Here is an 18,247-nt window from a genome sequence, read left to right as displayed (position 1 = left end):
ATAAAAGTTTATGTTTACATACTATGTGTGTATATTTATTATGTATATACACCCACAAATATGTATGTATATATATATATATATATATATATATATATATATATATATATATATATATATATGAAACTTTTAAATCCTAATGTTTTCTATATTAACATGACAATGCCTCTGTGTATGAGGCAAGATATATATATATATATATATATATATATATATATATATATATATATATATATATATATATATATACTTGTATATAATTCATACTATATATAAATATAAGTGTACATATTTTCCTTAATATATACATATGTGTATTTATATACATAATAAACACACACACACACACACACACACACACATAGTATGCAAACATAAACTTTGATTTTAAATGCGATTAATTGTGATTAATAATTTTTGCAGCCCTATTTTAAAGCACAATATTAAAAAAAAGCTTCATTATCATTTGTAAATGGGTCCGTGTATGCAAGGCAGAACCTTATTTAAACTAACTAGTGTAAATGCCAACATTTATTTAAATTTAAACTCAGAATTGCATGAGGTGACTGTATAGTGTGTGTCACAAAACAAATAGGTAGCTGCAGTCCTGTTGCGTCTATCTTACCAGTTTCATGAAGCTTGTCTGGAAGTCCTCATTCAGATAGATATCCTGCTTTTTTGTGCTTGTGTTGGCAGAGAAGGTCAGAGGTCACTGAGATTATGATCCGAGGTCATCCGAGGGTCAAACTTTCTAAAGTGACATCAAACAAGTTTACTTTTCTGGAAAAAAGTGACTGATTGTGTAACTAATAAAGTTCCTCAGAACTGCAAACTTCCTCAGAAGTGTTTGCATACCCTCTTCACACCACCCGCTTGACTAAAAAATATATATTCTTCCATATTATACAATTTAATTTTTAATAGCATCTTAATATAAATAATAGTTTAATAATTGTTTTGTATCTTTAAGTTCTTGCTCCTTCTAGCACCCCATTTACACCTGGTTTTACACTTGGGTCACAAAGGTAATTAACGTTTTGTGATCGTTAATACACTACATTGCCAAAATTATTGGAACACCCCGTTCTAATGAACAGGTTTGACTACTGTAGAAATTTCCATGGGTACAAATCCTAATGTTTTCTATTTTAACATGACAATGCCTCTGTGTATGAGGCAAGATTCAAAAAGAAATGATTGATTCAGTCAGTGTGGAAGAACTTGACTGGTCTGCAGAAAGCAAAGTCCTAATCCCATCTGAACAAAGTCATCTGGTGTGACTTTAAATGCAAACACCAATGACTTGTAACTATGGGTACAGTCATTTTCGACACTTCCAAAATGGTTGCAACAGAGGAAATACAATTTATAAATACATGAATTGTTTTCATCTTTGTTGCCACAGTTTTGGAAGTGCTGAAGAGATTAAGTGTTCTAAAGAAGGGGGTGCCCCAATACTTTTGTCGATATAGTGCATGTACAAGTCATTGGTGTTTGGTGATGAGTTTTTGGCTCAAGGTCTGCATTTAAAGTCACACCAGAGGTGTTTAGCTGAGATTTGGGCTTTGCTTTCTGCAGACCAGTCAAGTTCTTTCACACTGAGTGAATCAATCATTTCTTTTTGAACCTTGCCTTACACACAAGAATTGAAGAGGGTCTTGTCAAAACCGTTGCTGTAAAATTAGAAGCAAACAATTCCCTAGAATATCATTATATGCTTAAACATTAATATTTGTACTCATGTAAATGACTAAATTAGTCAAACCTGTTCATTAGAACAGGGTGTCCTAGTACTTTTGACAACATAGCGTATATTCATATATTTCAAGCCATTCCAAAAATAATCTATTAGGGGTTTATTATCTACTTTAATAAAACACTTTATATAAATGATTTATGTTACGTGGAAACAAATGAATTAGGAGTACAAGACTACTTCTAAAAGGCGGCAATGGAAGATGTGTTTTTTTGCTATAAGGGGTGTCCAATCCTGCTCCTGGAGGCTCAATAGCCTGCAGAGATTAGTTCCAACCAGCTCCAAAACTAGCCTGGAAGTTTCTAGTGAGTCTAAAGACCTTGATTACTTTGGTTAAGGTGTATTTAATTAGTGCTGGAGGTTAACTCCTCAGGACAGTGGTCCTCAAAGAACAAGTTTGTAGGCTACTGCTTACCAACTAGGGGCTCTGTGACAACAACCAGTCAATCTCTGAACCCCTGGAAACACTTTGATTCAGTGATACTTTTAGTACAAAACCAGAGACGCTCCATAAAATCCAACTCGTATAGCCTAACCAAGGAGACGCTTTTGAGACTCATGTTACACAGGTGTACACAGCTATACTTCTCTGCTGACTGCTTGTGATTGGATCACAAGAGGCGGATCTCTGCACCAGCTGTAAACGGCTATCGTGTTCCCACGTTTCTGTGTTGCGACGTCCTTTATTTATTTAGTAAACTACTGCCCTCTAGTGTAAGAAAACCACACAGTACACTACAGTACACGTATCCCTTCAGAAATGGTAACACTAAAATTAACTTAATAACTGCATTAGGAACAACAAGGTTTGTATAATCTCCCGTAACTCGTCAGCTCTTTGGTTTCATTATCAATACGATGAGTGCTAAATCCAGCATCTTTACCTGCCGTCAGAAAACCAAGCTCACAGACTCACAGACACAGAAGTTACTCTTATAGCATACACATGAGATTGTAAAAATTAAAAAAAAAAAAAATCAACCGTTTACATAAAATTTTGAATGAAATGTATGTTTTTATTATTGTTTGGTGTTGTACATTTCAGAATTGTGCTGCCTATCACTAATTTTTTTTTTTTTTTTTTTTTTTTTTTTTTACAATTTTGTATACATGACTGTATGAATGGCTACGCCCTGAAGTTGCATTTAAAACTGTAATATTTATGTTACTAACTGACCTGACCCATACACAAAGTTACAGTGTGAAAGGACATCAAAAACCTAACAACAATGGTAACATTGATTTCACAGATAACAGATGAACCATGAATGAACCACAGATGAATAACCAGCTTGGCTACTCTAAATCCCATTTGAGTGGTTACAGAGGTCAAAAATCTAGAATGCTAGTAAACTAATAAAGGTAGTAGATGCAAAATATGGTGTAACCATGAGCTGTTACTGTTAAAGACATTTATTATAACCTCATACATCATGTCATTTCAGGTTTCTTTTCTTTTCTATGGGATCCAGTCTTTGTGAAGATGGACAGCATGAATTTTGCAGATTCATTGGGGTGGAAAGTAGCGGGTACAATGAGATACTCTCCTGGTTTAAGCTTGAAGAATTTCATCACATGTCTTTTATCGATAAAGCTTCCACTATCTTCCACAGAATTTCTGCGGGAGAAGAACTTGGCAGGGAACTTCTCATCTTTCATCTAAAGAAGAATGAAATTGTATTATTTTTCTTTACAAAGCAAAACAAATGTGTTTATAGAGTTTAATACTATTAAGCTTGAATTGTATTTTACTTGCCTCTGGTGGTATCTGTTAAAGCAGAAAAACATGAAACACACCATTAATAAGTGGAAACCAAAATCACTGTATTCAGTGAGATTTTCTGTGAGTCCAGTAGAGTTATTATTAATACTGACCAGATAAACACTGAAGCCGATGCTGTAGTTCGAAACAAGACTTCTGTATCTGTTCTCATGGATCTGCATGAGGGACACCAGTATGTTTTCAGGACACTGGCCACTAGCACATTCTGCATCAAGCTCCTCAATCCTCACTCGAAATTGAGGGTTTGTCCAAAAAGATTCTGCAAGACATCCATTGAATTAGATCTTAGTGGTACACACATATGGACAAAACTATATAGACACTCAGTAGCACAATCATACATTTGCTTGTTCAACATTTACACCCTGGATTGTTAATTTCATGTTGCATATGCATGCTGTTTCTAAAATTTCTATTAATAAGGTATTTGTGTTAGAATGCAATTGTAAGAAATGACCACTTGCCTCTATCTATATATATACATTTATATATGAGCTACCTTTATTGTTGATGCAGCCACCAGCTGTAGTCCCAGATTCCCAGCTGCCATTGTAGTGTGTTGTTGTCCAGCTGCATTTAGAGGAACTGTCCAGAAAATCAGGTCTGAGACAGCAAATATCAATTTCTTTGAAGTTTTTGGTGAAGTCCTCCATTGACATCCTGTAATAAAATTTGTCGCTGAAAACATTCGATTCACATTTAATGCAAAAAAGGTCATACCTGAAATTACGGTTTATGCCTACCAGAACTCCCCATCCTTGTCACTGACCAAAGAACGACACTCGGTTCGTTCCTTCACATTCACTTTGTACCACAATGATGACCTGAAAGTTATGCAAAAGTATATTGAAATATTGCATGGTGTTGTTCTAATCTAATACATAAGTATTACTGCAAATAGCTAAATTTGACCTTTTTTAACACATTAGAAATAAAGTGTCACTGACTGTCTGTCAATGTACAATGAGGGAAAAAAAATATTTGATCCCCTGCTGACAAATAAATGATCAGTCTCAAAAATTTCAATGGTAGGTTTATTTTAACAGTGGGAGACAGAATAACACACACACACACACACACACACACACACAATGCATGAGCTGAAATTAGGAGCACTCTCTTAAAGGGAGTGATCCTAATCTCAGCTTGTTACTTGTATAAAAGACCCCTGTCCACAGAAGCAATGAATCAATCAGATTCCAAAATCTCAACTATGGCCAAGACCAAAGAGCTGTCCAAGGATGTCAGGGACAAGACTGTAGACCTGCACAAAGCTGGAATGGGCTACAAGATCATCGGCAAGCAGCTTGGTGAGAAGGTGACAACAGTTGGTGCGATTATACGCAAATGGAAGAAACACACAAAAAAACTGTCAATCTCCCTCGGTCTGGGGCTCCATGCAAGATTTCACCTTGCTGAGTTTGAATGATCATGAGAACTGTGAGGAATCAGCCCAGAACTACACGGGAGGATCTTGTCAATGATCTCAAGGCAGCCGGGACCATAGTTACTAAGAAAACAATTGGTAACACACTACGTCGTGAAGGACTGAAATCCTGCAGCGCCCACAAGATCCCCCTGCTCAAGAAAACACATGTACAGGCCCATCTGAAGTTGGCCAATGAACATCTGAAGGATTCAGAGGAGAACTGGGTGAAAGTGTTGTGGTCAGATGAGACCAAAATTTAGCTCTTTGGCACCAACTCAACTTGCCGTGTTTGGAGGTGGAAACATTATGCTTTGGGGGTGTTTTTCTGCTAAGGGGACAAGACAACTGCACCGCATCAAAGAGACGATGGACAGGGACATGTACCGTCAAATCTTGGGTGAGAACCTCCTTTCCTCAACCGGGGCATTTAAAATGGGTCATGGATGGGTATTCCAGCATGATAATAACCCAAACACATGGCCAAGGCAATAAGAAGAAGTACATTAAGGTTCTGGAGTGGCCTAGCCAGTCTCCAGACCTTAATCCCAAAGAAAATCTGGAGGGAGCTGCAAAACGTCAACCTCGAAACCTTAATGACTTGGAGAGGATCTGCAAAGAGAAGTGGGACAAAATCACTCCTGAGATGTGTGCAAACCTGGTGGCCAACTACAAGAAATGTCTGACCCCTGTGAATGCTAACAAGGGTTTTGCTAAGTCATGTTTTGCGAAGGGGTCAAATACTTATGTCACTCATTAAAATGCAAATCCCCCAAAAAAATTGAATGCATTTTTGTGGATTTTTTTGTTTTTTTTTTATTCTATCTCTCACTGTTCAAATAAACCAACCATTGAAATTATACACTGATCATTTATTTGTCACTGGGCAAACTTACAGAATCAAAATTTTCCCTCACTGTATGTATTTCACAGAATGTCAGTACAGAACTGGCTTTTGTTTGATAAAGGAAAAGCCTATTACAAAAGAATGACTAAAGGTGGCGTAATTAATTTTAATGATGCTTGACAAATTCCAACAGTATGAATGACAATGACCGTTGGTGATGTAACTTGCTGATTTAGTTTTTTCTTGTTGCGGTCTTAAAAATAAAGGTTCTTTTTTGGCATTGATGGTTCTATGAAGAACCTTGAAACATCCATGGAACCTTTCAAATGCAGGAAAGGTCTTTATAGTGGAAAAAGGTTTTTTAGATTCTATGTCAAAATGTGCTTCAAAATGGTTCACTGAAAGGTTCTTTGAGGAACCAAAAAATAGTATTTCTGTGGCATCACTGAAGAAACACCCCTTTGGAGCCTTTATTTTTAAGAGTGTGTTTGGTTTGTTGTAACCAGTGTTTGGGGTAATGCGTTAAAGTTAATGTAAGTTACGTAATCAGATTACTTTTTTCAAGTAACTAGTGAAGTAACGCATTACTTTTCCAATTTTCCATTTTCAAAAAAGTAACGCCAGTCTTTGCTGCTGACCTTTGTTGATCCAATTCAACCATACTAATAGGCAAAATTTACTTTAGATTAACTAAGATTTGTGCTTCATTTTTCTCATTGCTGAAGAGTGTTGAACTTCCTTCTCCTACAGTTCTACTGTACAGACATGAATTTACTTTTTCTTCAGCCTTAGGCTTATTCATTTCACTTGTTCGTGTAAAAGGGCTTTTACATTTGCTAAAAATCTTACATTTTATATTAAAAACAAAGCCCAGCCCAGAATTAAAAAGTAACGCAAAAGTAATGTAACGCATTACTTTCCATAAAGTAAAAGTAATTAATTACTTTTTTAGGGAGTAGCACAATATTGTAATGCATTATTTTTAAAAGTAACTTTCCCCAACATATAATACATATATGACAGGCACATGAAGACGTACTGTGTAACAGTTACGATTCATCATAGTAAACCACATTTAGTTTTAAAGATCTGTTTTTTGTAGCCTAATCACCCAGATATCACATGTACGTCTGCAAGGTGTCTGTTAAAGATCTTTTGATCCTGAAAGCATCTGCTGTGTACAAACGTCTGGCAGACGTCTGTAAGATGTCAGTTTTACATACATTCTAATTCATAAACATCTTAAAGACATCTTAAAGACATCTTAAAGACGTCTATTTGACATCTGATAGCAAACTACGTCTTGTAGATGTCTTGCAGATGTAAATGCAGACGTTAAATAGACATCTCTGAGATGAACGTGTGCTATCAGGGCAGTTAATTTTACATTTTTAGCATACTAAAAATCTAATACAACTCACAAACCTCTTCAAGATTCTGATTAATATAATCATTACGTATCCAGTGTTACAAACAAACAATGTCACTTGATCAACATTGGGATTAGTGGGTCTATATAGTTTCATATTGAGTCTTACTTGTCACTCCAGGCACCGTTCCACTCGCCCATTCCCCATGGATTCAACACTCTCACCAGCCTCACTGGTTTTCCTTGGCATGTTACCTGTTAAACCATGATATGACACTTAGGGATGAACACAAACCACACAAAGGACATACCCAAGGGTGGAGCTCATTTGGAGCTGAAGGCGATTAGTAAATAAACACTGGTGTATGCTAGTACAACAACAATTAGCATAAGGATAAAGTGAGTTTGTTGTTTCTAAACACCTTTTTTTGTATTATAAACCCATATGGATGGGTTGTAATTATAGAATGAATTAGTATTATCAGAGTAACTATAAATATTAGCATCATGCTTACTAAAAACAGTCCCACTACAGAGAACAGAGCCTTGAGGGCACTACTTGGGAACACAACTGAAGTACAAGGAGTTTTAAAACAAAACCTTACTTAAAATGATGGAATGATGAACAATTCAGTAAATTTTGACATTTCTAAAGGGATTTAAGTTTTTTTGTTACGGAATTTACCAGTATCTATCAATCATCCAAATGTGTAAGACAACTGACATTTCAATTTGTAACAATTTTACCTTAAACACACTTCTGAAAGGAATTTTGTAAAAAAAATGTCAATGTCAAATATGAAAATGGTTGAGAATGAATTGTTCGATTATGAATTGAAAGAAATTAAGGGATGTGTTCCTAAAAGCAACACTGAAATGCTGTTGATCAAACTTGCTATTAAAAACCTGGGTTATTTAGACAGCTACGCTCTTAAAAATATAGGTGCTTTAAAAGGTTGTTCACAGCGATGCCATAAAAGAACCATTTTTGGTTCCACAAAGAACCATCTCTTTCTTACCTTTTTAGAATCTGGAGAACCTTCTTTCGCCACAAACAATTTTTTTTTTGTAAAACAGATGTTAAAGGTTCTTTATGGAACCATTTAGACAAAAAAGATTCTTCTATGGCATTGTGAAGCACCTTTTTTTTATAGTGCATGTAATCTGATGCCACTGTGATCTGACATTTAATTCTGTGCAGACTTACCTCAAAAACCCCCGTCACTGAATATGCATGGCCTTGCACAATACCATTAGGTAATACATTCTCAGATTTGGCCTGACATGGTATGAAAAAAAGACATATCATATCAGTTATGCTGCCAAACTGAAATATGTAGCAGGAAATAAAAACAGATTGTTTTATGTATTACATTGTTTCCTATATCTTACGATTTAGTTACACTTTGAACTCTTTAATGCAAAACCTAACAAACTGCTTTGGTGACAGTGCTTTAGATGGTAATCATGATAATATCTGTTACACCTGAGGTCACTGCTTACCCCAGGATGGGAACCACAGGCCATCAGAGCCTTTGTTTTGACTGCACGGTCCATCAGGCTCCACACATCTATAGCAGGTTTTTCTAATTCAAAGTTCACATGGACACCACCGGTGAAATCCAACAAAGCCTCAGATACTTGACCAGCGTGCATGTCAGCGTAGGAGCCGCACACCCTGTAAAAGGCATTCTATATATTAAGTATATACTATAGCGGACCAAACATGCTGTTGAAAAATGTAATGACTAGTGACAAATACTGCCATTTGTAAGGCAATTTAAAAATCAGGTTACATGCAAGTCGTGGTTCAATAAACAACTATATAATTTAACACTATAAGAAGAAGAATTTTACCACAACATGCTAGTACCTACTTGGCATAAGCTTTCTCCAGTAATGCCGGCCAAAACTCATTAGATGTTTTTGAAAGAACAAAAACGAGTTGTCCATCGATTGTCGGAAGTTTGTCATCAATGACCACATCAATCCATTTCCCAAACCGCCAGAACTATACAAATTAAGCACAACATAAGGCTGAAGGACTGATATCATTTTAAACAGTATTCAGTAATGCTGTGAAGACCAAAGAACTCACTCTGAAGTGAAATATGCCTGCATAATCTTTATCAAATGACTGGTCAGCTGGCATGACCTGGTCCATGACTTCCTTCCTAAATGTTAAAGCCCCAACTGAAGCGAGAAACCAGCAGTTTCCTGAAGTAAAAAAGCACAAAAATAAGCAAAACCGATCTTTTTAATGACTTGACCAATGGCTTTCTGCTATATATAAAGTGGCATGGGGTAAATATTAAAAATGTATAAATAAACATACCTAAAATAGGTCCTTGGGAATAGTCAAACCTGGACACCTCCTGTACAATGAGCTGAGGGTCTGACACTATTTTCTAAACAGAGAAAATACAATGAAACTTGGCCCAGGGATTTGGGAATACTAGAAAAAGATTTTAGGTCTGCTTTGTCTTGCCACAGTTGTAAATAAAAAATGCTGGGAAATGTGAACAGGTGAAGCTGTTCTGACAAGCTCTAAGAAAATTTCTTAGTACTTTGATTCTTTCAAACAAGTTTCTGAAGGTCTGAAGATCAATGAAAGTCAATACAGGTAACTTACTGATGGCCTCAACCACTCAATTGCGTCCAGATCTAGTTTAAGTTGGTTCTTTGGGTCAATGGAGCTGCTGTCTGAAGGGAACTTGTCATCAACAAATGTCTTATTTTTGGTGATGCAGCTCTTCTTCAACTCCTGGTAGTCCTGATCCAAGAATTTCAAAGGGTTGTCGAGAGTGCCCGTGCTGTTTTTTGTGGTGGTTTCATTCCTGGCTTTCTTGTTTACACGAGGTGGAGGCATTTTTTTTCTTAGATGCAAAAGTCTGTTTCTTAGAGTAAAGTATAAAGAGAAGCAAACGCTTGGAAGGAACATTTAAAAGACATGTCTTGATAATATTCAGAGACATACAATATAATTAGAGGATAAACTCCACTAAGCAAAACTTCAAAGTTTTGAAGATAAAAATAATATACTTTACCTTCAAGTATAACAACTCACCTAAATGAGCAGGCTTCTCCTTTTAGGTTTAACTTATTCTCGTTGTTCTGCCCTAGGCTCTGGAACTCTGTGCTCAGACTGAATGATGTTTCAGGAACTGTGCATGTTATGTGTAAAAGGATTTGTTTTGCATAGTACGTCACCGCACAGGTATATCGTTGCACAAGGTGAATAAGATTCCAAATTCCTCCCACCACTGTTTTATAATTACACAACATTAAATTCCACAACATATATAGCTTTAACTATTGGCAAACAGGATTAGTAACTGGTTTGCATAATTAACTTGAATGAAAAGCCAATGTTTATCGTAATAGATAATTAATAAAGAAAATGCACCTGACTAATCCTTGATATAGTTCAAATTATATATGCGATTATGAAAGTACAGAAACTCAAATTATTGATCTCTTAATAATTCTTATTTTTACACCTGAGACTTAATACAAGCCCGTTAACCACTGAACCCAGTTCATGCATTGTTTTAAATTAGAATTTCATTTATTGGGGCCAAGCACAGAAGGTGCGGTAGCACCTATTGTATCAGTTGGCGTTCTTATTATTCTTCTTCTTCCGTTTCTTCCGGCGCAAGTCTATGGCAGCCTATAGAACCTCTTGCGATAAAGTTGTATAATTTTGCACACTGATAGAGGACAGTCCCAACATTAACCATAGCAAGTTTGATGTCTCTAACTCAAACTCTCTAGCACCACCACTTGTCCGAAATTTCACTTTCTTTTTGCTAATAAAATTCTTTTTTTCTCTGAATCCTTGGGTCATGCCGAGTCGAATGAACACCAAAATTCAAAAATCGTATGGTTTAGTTTGTTTTCTATAATTTATTGTTTGTAAAACCTACTTTTTCGAACTCGTCCTAGACGGTTTGTCTGATTGTCACCAAAATTGGCTCAGATCATCTTCAGACCATGCTGGCAAAAAGTTATGGAATTCAAGTTGATTGGACAAACCGTTCTCGAATAACGCGCTAATTAATTCTACGAAAAGCGTGCAAAAATGGATGTGAGGTCATATCTCCGCAACGGTTTGTCGTATTGAGACCAAACTTGGTGTGTGTTATAATATGCATGACCTGAGGCTACCTGCAGTGTTTCGTCACAGTGCCACCTAGTGGTCAGGAGATATGAAAAATGGCTATTTTCGCTTATAACTTCTCAGTGCTTTGCCAAAAAATCTCAAAGCTCATCCCGTTAGATTCGGAGGAGCATTCCGAGACGAACCATATCCAATTTTCCCATGTCAGCCATTTTGGGTGTCGGCCATTTTGAATTTAGCTTTAAAATGCTGTATCTTGAGAACGGATTAGCGTATCGTTTTGATATTAATTACAAAAATGTTAGGCACTATGCCCTGAATGCACATACAAATTTTGGGGCCAGCGCCACCTTGTGGTCAAAACTTATAACGAAATTTCGAAAAATGCTAACAATTTATGTGAAAAATGGCTTATTGTAATGAAATTGATCACAAAATATTCCTTGGGTCAGGCCAAGAACATTGATACCAATTTTGCCAATTTCGAACAAGTGGTGGCGCTAGAGAGTTGAATGTAGAAAACCTACTTTTTCGAACTCCTCCTAGACCGTTTGTCGGATTTTCACCAAATTTGACTCGGATCATCTTCAGACCATGCTGACAAAAAGTTATGGATTTTGTGTCGATATTCAAAACCGTTTTCATTTAACGCATCAACGAATTTGCTGAAAAGATGTCAAAGCGCATCTGAAGCTGTATCTCTGCAAAGCTTTGAGATATTTGAACCAAATTTTGTATGTGCATTATCACCTCACACTGATTACACCACATCAATTTGGTAACAGCGCCACCTATTGGTCAAGAGTAACAAACCATTCATTAACTATCAATTATAAATTGTCCAAAAATGCTTATAACTGTAGACAGCATTATCCTAGTGTAATGAAATTAGTCTCAAAATATTCCTTGGGTCATGCTGACAACATAGATACCAAATATGTTGTAGATACCACAGTTGATTTATGTTGAAAACCTACTTTTTCGAACTAGTCCTAGACCGTTAGTCCGATTTTCACCAAAATCGAGTCAGATCATCTTCAGACTGTGCTGACAAAAGTTATGGATTTCATATTGATAGATGAAACCGTTTTTGTACAGCGCCTCTACAAATTTTAGGCTTGATGCCAAAATGATTCTGAGGCTTTATCTCTGCAAAGCTTTGACATAAAGACACCAAACTTTGAGTGTGCCTTTGTCACCTCACACTAAACACACCACATCTATTTGATAACAGCGCCACCTGTTGGTCAAACCAAATAAGCCATTAAATCGTATCAGTAGGCGTTCTACATCATTTTTCTGTCGTTTTGACTAAAATCATCTGAAAATGGCTTCTTTTTACTTATTGTTACAGTTGGTCTGCTGTTCCTGCCATCCTTAGCTCCTCATTTTCCCCTTTGAATGCTTGGCCCCGTAATTGCTGCTTGCAGCTATATTTTAACTTATATTTGGTGTAGAAGAGGAGACAACATGTATGATCATGTGGTCAGAATCCTTTAAGAAGAATTTCAAATTTTAATGGGAATTCTTAAAACATAAAACAAACAACATAAGATTATGTGACTTAAAATGAGAAAAAGAACAAGGTATAAAGTCATTAAAAAGAAATAGTAGTATGAAAAGAGATATAAAATAGTGTACAATCTTGAGCTGTTAGGTTCATATGATACATAAAACATTGCCTTATTTCTCTAAACATAGTGTTTGTATGCACAACATTCTATTATATCTATGCATTAAACAATGATTTTGAGAAACCGCTTTGTACTCATTTGTAAAACAGAACTGAAGTCTACTGTTGAAGTCAAAATTTTACATACACCTTGCAAAATCTGCACTGATTTTTTTTATTTATTTTTTTTATTTATTGTTTAGTGATTGCTGTGTATGAGTCCCTTGCTTGTCCTAAATAGTTAAATGCCCACTGTTCTTCAGAAAAATCCTTCAGGTTCCATAAATTATTTGGCTTTTCAGCATTTTTTGTGTATTTGAACCCTTTCCAACAACTGAGGGACTAATATTTAACTATTACAGAAGGTTCAAACGCTGACTGATGCTTCAGCAAGAAAAACAATGCATTAAGAGTTTTCTCCCCCTGGCTCTTAATGCATGGTGCTTTCTTCCATCTTCTGTAATAGTTGCATACAAGTCTCTCAGTTGTCTTCAGTGTGAAAAGATGGATCTCAAAAAGGTTCAAATACACAAAAATGCTAAAAAAGATCAAAGAATCTGTGGGACCTGAAGGTTCAAATACACAAAAATGCTAAAAAAAGATCAAAGAATCTGTGGGACCTGAAGGATCTTTTTGAATAACAGCAGGCAGTTTAACTGTTCAGGACATGAACTCATGAACAACTATCACTAAACAAAAAAACACAGCTGTGGATCATTCAGGTAACAACACAGTATCATTTTTTTATAGATTCAACTTTTATTTTCTTATTTTTTGGACTATATGTAAATATATTTTATGTGAACTATCTTATTTAGATTAGTACTAAATAAAAAAAAAAAAAACATGTATGTTTCCGCTTATTTTGGTAAAATAACTAATATTTTGCAGATTCTGCAAGGTGTATGTAAACTTTTGACTTTAACTGTATTTATGTAAAATGACATGATCAGGTACTGAAAAAAAACTGCTATTATAAAATCAATTCATTATGCATTTCCATTCAACTGGTGTACCCCTGATTGGTCTTTGATAATAATCGCATACAATGTCATGACAGGTTTCTAATTTCTTTTATAGGTCTCACCCTTTGTGAAGATGGACAGCATGAAATTTGCAGTCTCATTAGGATTGAAAGTGGATGGTACAATGAGATAGCTTGAAGAATTTCATCACATGACTTGATTGGGTAAATTTCTCACTAGCTGCCACGGGACGTTTAATGTAGAACTTGGCTGGGAACTTCCCATCTTTCATCTAAAGGAGAGTGAAAAATACATTTGAATTCAAGCAACCACTTTATTTAGAGCTAAACGTAGCTAATAATTACATATTTGTGTATTAGATTTTACTTGCCTCTGGTGGTATCTGTTAAGGTAGAAAACAGAATAACACACGATTAATAAGTTTCATAATTAATTTGGTGGAAACCAAAATAGTTGTACTCTTTGACTTTTGATAATACTGACCAGAAAAACACTGAAGCCAATGGCGTAGTTAGAAACAAGATCTCTGTATCTATTCTCATGTTTCTGCATTAGAGACACCAGTCTGTTTTCAGGACACTGGCCACTAGCACATTTGTCATCAAGCTCCTCTATCCTCACACGAAACTGAGGGTTTGTCCAGAAAGTCTCTAAAACACATCCAGAGATTCAGACCGGTTCACATGTACACACTAAATGGCTAAAAGTATGTAGACACCCAAACACTACACAAATTGAACATTTAATGGTTCTCAACATTATTAAGATCCTCAACATATTAACATTTCACTCACTCCTCACTCACTGTCATTATAGATATTACTTACCGTTATTGTTGAGGCAGCCACCAGCTGTAGTCCCAGCATCCCAGCTGCCATAATAACATGTGGAAGTCCAGTTGCGTTTAAAGGAACTGTCCAGAAAATCAGGACTGAGGCAGCAAATATCAATGTCCCTAAAGTTTTCAGTGAAGTTCTCCATTGACATGGCTGAAGAAAGACCCTCGGATTGGTCACTTTTACTCAATTGTTCCACAATAATGACCTGAAAGAAAAAAAAAACATATATTACAGTGATAGATTGTTTTTTTTTTCTTATAGCACAATCACAATGACTGTCTAGAAAACTCAATCCGGTGGTAAAAAGTATGATGTATTTTGTTATTTTTTCCACACTGAAAACCATGATGTAATTTCCTAGAAGACGATGTAGTCAGAGAACTGCCTTTTGTTCATAAAAGGGACGGCCTGTTACAAAAGGCTGACAAAGGCAGCCTGTAAACAAAAGACAACAAAAGCTGTCTTCTGTTGACAGGAGAATACTGTTGATATGAATGACAGTGACTGTTGGTGAAACAACAAACACTGTTAGTGTGAACGCCTTTCAACAGGAGTGTAACTCCATATTGAAAACATATAGGAAGAAACTATTCTAAACCGATTATTAATTATTCATTAGTATCATTTTCATTAGCAAAATAGAACATAACAGAATATTTTGGAATATGGGGACATGACATGACAAAAATGTGCAAAATTTGCCCCAGTGTTCACTTATTTGTAATAAAAAAAAATCAATAACATTCTATATGAACAATTGTGTGCTTAATATTGTATTCAATGTAATACATATAATAAGGACATGAGGATATTGTCAGGGCCCTGCCCTGACAGCCCTGTCTTTCTTGTCTTTGTTTAATGTGTCTTTGTTTGTGTTGGTCATGTGCTCCCTTGATCCTGCCTCCTTTTTTCCCTTTGCCACGCCGACTTGTTTAGTCCTTGTTGGTCTGAGTGTCGTCACCTGTCCTTCTCGTTTGGTCCTCTTTTGTCTTAGTGTCCTCACCTGTTCCTCTTGTTCTCACCTCCCTTTATATTGTGCTCTTTCCCTCTTGTCTTTGCTGGTTCGTTTTGGTGTGTGTGCTCTCTCCTACAGTAGCTCGTTTTTTCCTAGTCTTATTAGAAGTGCCTTTTGAAATATTTATCTTTCCTTTATTTAGTCCTTTTCTCCCCTCTAGTTAGCTTCTAGTTTTTTCATTTATTTATTTTTTTCTAGTCAAGCCCTGGTTTTTTGTTGTCTTGTCTCTTGTGTGTGTCTGTCGGTTCCAGCCCTGTCTCCTGAGTTCCCCCCTGGTCGCTGCTTCTGGCCCCCCGGATGTTGGCGGGGTTTTCAAGAGTCTCCATCCTCGTCAAGCCTTTTCTCCCTTGTCGTGCACTCCCAGGCCCTCTTTGTGGACTGTCTTCCTGCCCCTTCCTCCTGTTTGCCCTGTCCAGTCAATAAACTGTTCGAAGCTCATTCTGCGTTTGGGTCCTCTCTTTGCAATTCGTAACAGATATTGTATAGTAGGAATGTTGGAAAACATAAACTCACTGTAGACCTGAAATAGTATACAAGATTAGAATTAGTGTCCCAAATCATAAAAACCAGGATGTAATACTATTTCTATGCACATAGTTATCCGACATAATGATTTTTCAGTGTGATAGTGTGTCACCAAACTAGTCTACTCTTCTGCGACACAATAAAAAAAAAACATGTTCTCAAAAAGAGCAAATTCTTTTAGGGCATAGTATAAGTAGGCAAACTAGGATGTTGCACTAATGTTTGTAAGCTACCTTTGTTTACAATAGTATCAACGTAGTACTCTCTAAGAACAGTTAAGGTCAAAAGTTTACATCCCCTTTCAGAATCTGCAAAATCCCCCAAAAATATGTTTTCCAGCACGAACCCTTTCCAACAATGACTGTATGATTTTGAGATCCATCTTTTCACACTGAGGACAACTCAGGGACTCATATGCAACTATTACAGAAGGTTCAAATGCTCACTGATGCTCCAGAAGGAAAAACAATGCATTTAGAGCTGGGGGTGAAAACTTTCGAAGGGAATGTGTACATTTTTTTTTTTTTTTTTGCCTAAATATATTTTTTTCATTTAGTACTGGTCTTCAGAGGCTACAGAAGATAAGATAAGACAAAATAAGTTAAATTGAGCATTTGAACCTTCTGTAATAATTGCATATGAGTCCCTCAGTTGTCCTCAGTGAAAAAAAAAATGGATCCTAAAATCATATAGTCATATGTTTTACCAGAATTTTTGTGTATTTGAACCCTTTCCAACAGAAAACGGCTCGATTATTTCCGGGTTCTGCCTTCTGAAAAACCAAATGTAATGTGATTGGTCAGAAGTCCACCTGCGTTGTGATTGGCAAACAGCGTAGACCGCGTTCCGCCCTGCTGCGCCCCTTCCCAAAGTAGCCAGGATTCGAACTGAGGATGCCCGCAGTGCAGCAATGCACTTGCCCACAACGTTATCGGTGCTCACACCTTTTTTTTTTCTGACATCCACCATCCACTATATACTCAAGTTTTCCCCTCCCACCTGTAAGTTAACAGTAATTTCCACCAAATATAGCCTTAAGTCTGAACACAGAATGTTGGTAAACCAGTAAATGCTGTTTATATACTTGTGAATTAATAATAAAAAAAAAAACCTGCATTATACTAATTCTTAAAAAAGTACAATTTATATGGTATCACAAAAATGCAAAAAGTCAAGCTATTAATTTCTTCATAGTCCCCCTGTCATGTTCCCACCTTGCACCACTAAATTCAGTCCAAGCATTATTTTGAATCAATTATATACTGTATTTGTGCAGAAGAGGGGATACCAGATAAAATCAGGTGGTCTGAAGTACAATCAGTTAATCATTTGTACTAAATTCTAAATCAGCTGTTCATTTGGACAAGCTCCTTTTAGCTCAGCAAAACATTTACATTTACATTTACATTTATTTATTTAGCAGACGCTTTTATCCAAAGCGACTTACAATTGGGAATACAACAAGTGATTCATCCTAAGGAGGCAGATCAACATAGGAAGTGCTCAAAAATACCGTATGACAGGCGTTGTTAGATGAGTACGGGCTAGAAAGGGAAGATCAGAAAAGAGAGGAAAATATATATATATATATATATATATATATATATATATATATATATATTATATATATATATATATATATATATATATATATATATATATATATATATATATATATATATATATATATATATATATATATATATATATATATATATATAATATATATATATATATATATATTATATATATATATATATATATATATATATATATATATATATATATATATATATATATATATATATATATATATATATATATATATATATATATATATATTATATATATATATATATATATATATATATATATATATATATATATATATATATATATATATATATAT

The 18,247-nt window shown here is 35.6% G+C and overlaps 1 protein-coding gene across 1 annotated transcript; it reads right to left on the bottom strand.

Moving 5' to 3' along the window:
- Window positions 1–2,883: 2,883 nt before the first annotated feature.
- Window positions 2,884–7,447, bottom strand: LOC141296310 (calpain-1 catalytic subunit-like). The gene is made up of 4 exons (XM_073827567.1): window positions 7,351–7,447; window positions 4,283–4,363; window positions 4,039–4,199; window positions 2,884–3,798 (listed from the first exon to the last, which is right to left on the bottom strand). Exons 1-4 carry the CDS (start codon window positions 7,380–7,382, stop codon window positions 3,437–3,439), a joined length of 636 nt encoding a protein of 211 aa, XP_073683668.1. The 5' UTR covers window positions 7,383–7,447; the 3' UTR covers window positions 2,884–3,436.
- Window positions 7,448–18,247: the final 10,800 nt, after the last annotated feature.

This window comes from Garra rufa, chromosome 21 (genome assembly GCF_049309525.1).
Source record: "Garra rufa chromosome 21, GarRuf1.0, whole genome shotgun sequence".
In the NCBI taxonomy this organism is placed as follows: Eukaryota; Metazoa; Chordata; class Actinopteri; order Cypriniformes; family Cyprinidae; genus Garra; species Garra rufa.
This window is presented reverse-complemented; position numbering and strand designations above follow the sequence as displayed.

Bases quoted from the DNA above. Each gene is read 5' to 3' on its own strand.
- LOC141296310 (XM_073827567.1), bottom strand. From the start codon at position 7,382: ATGGGCGAGTGGAACGGTGCCTGGAGTGACAA. The intron at 4,200-4,282 runs GTAGGCATAAAC...ATTTTATTACAG, and splicing joins GACAAGGATGGGGAGTTCTG to GATGTCAATGGAGGACTTCA. The intron at 3,799-4,038 runs GTAGCTCATATA...GATGTCTTGCAG, and splicing joins TGGCTGCATCAACAATAAAG to AATCTTTTTGGACAAACCCT.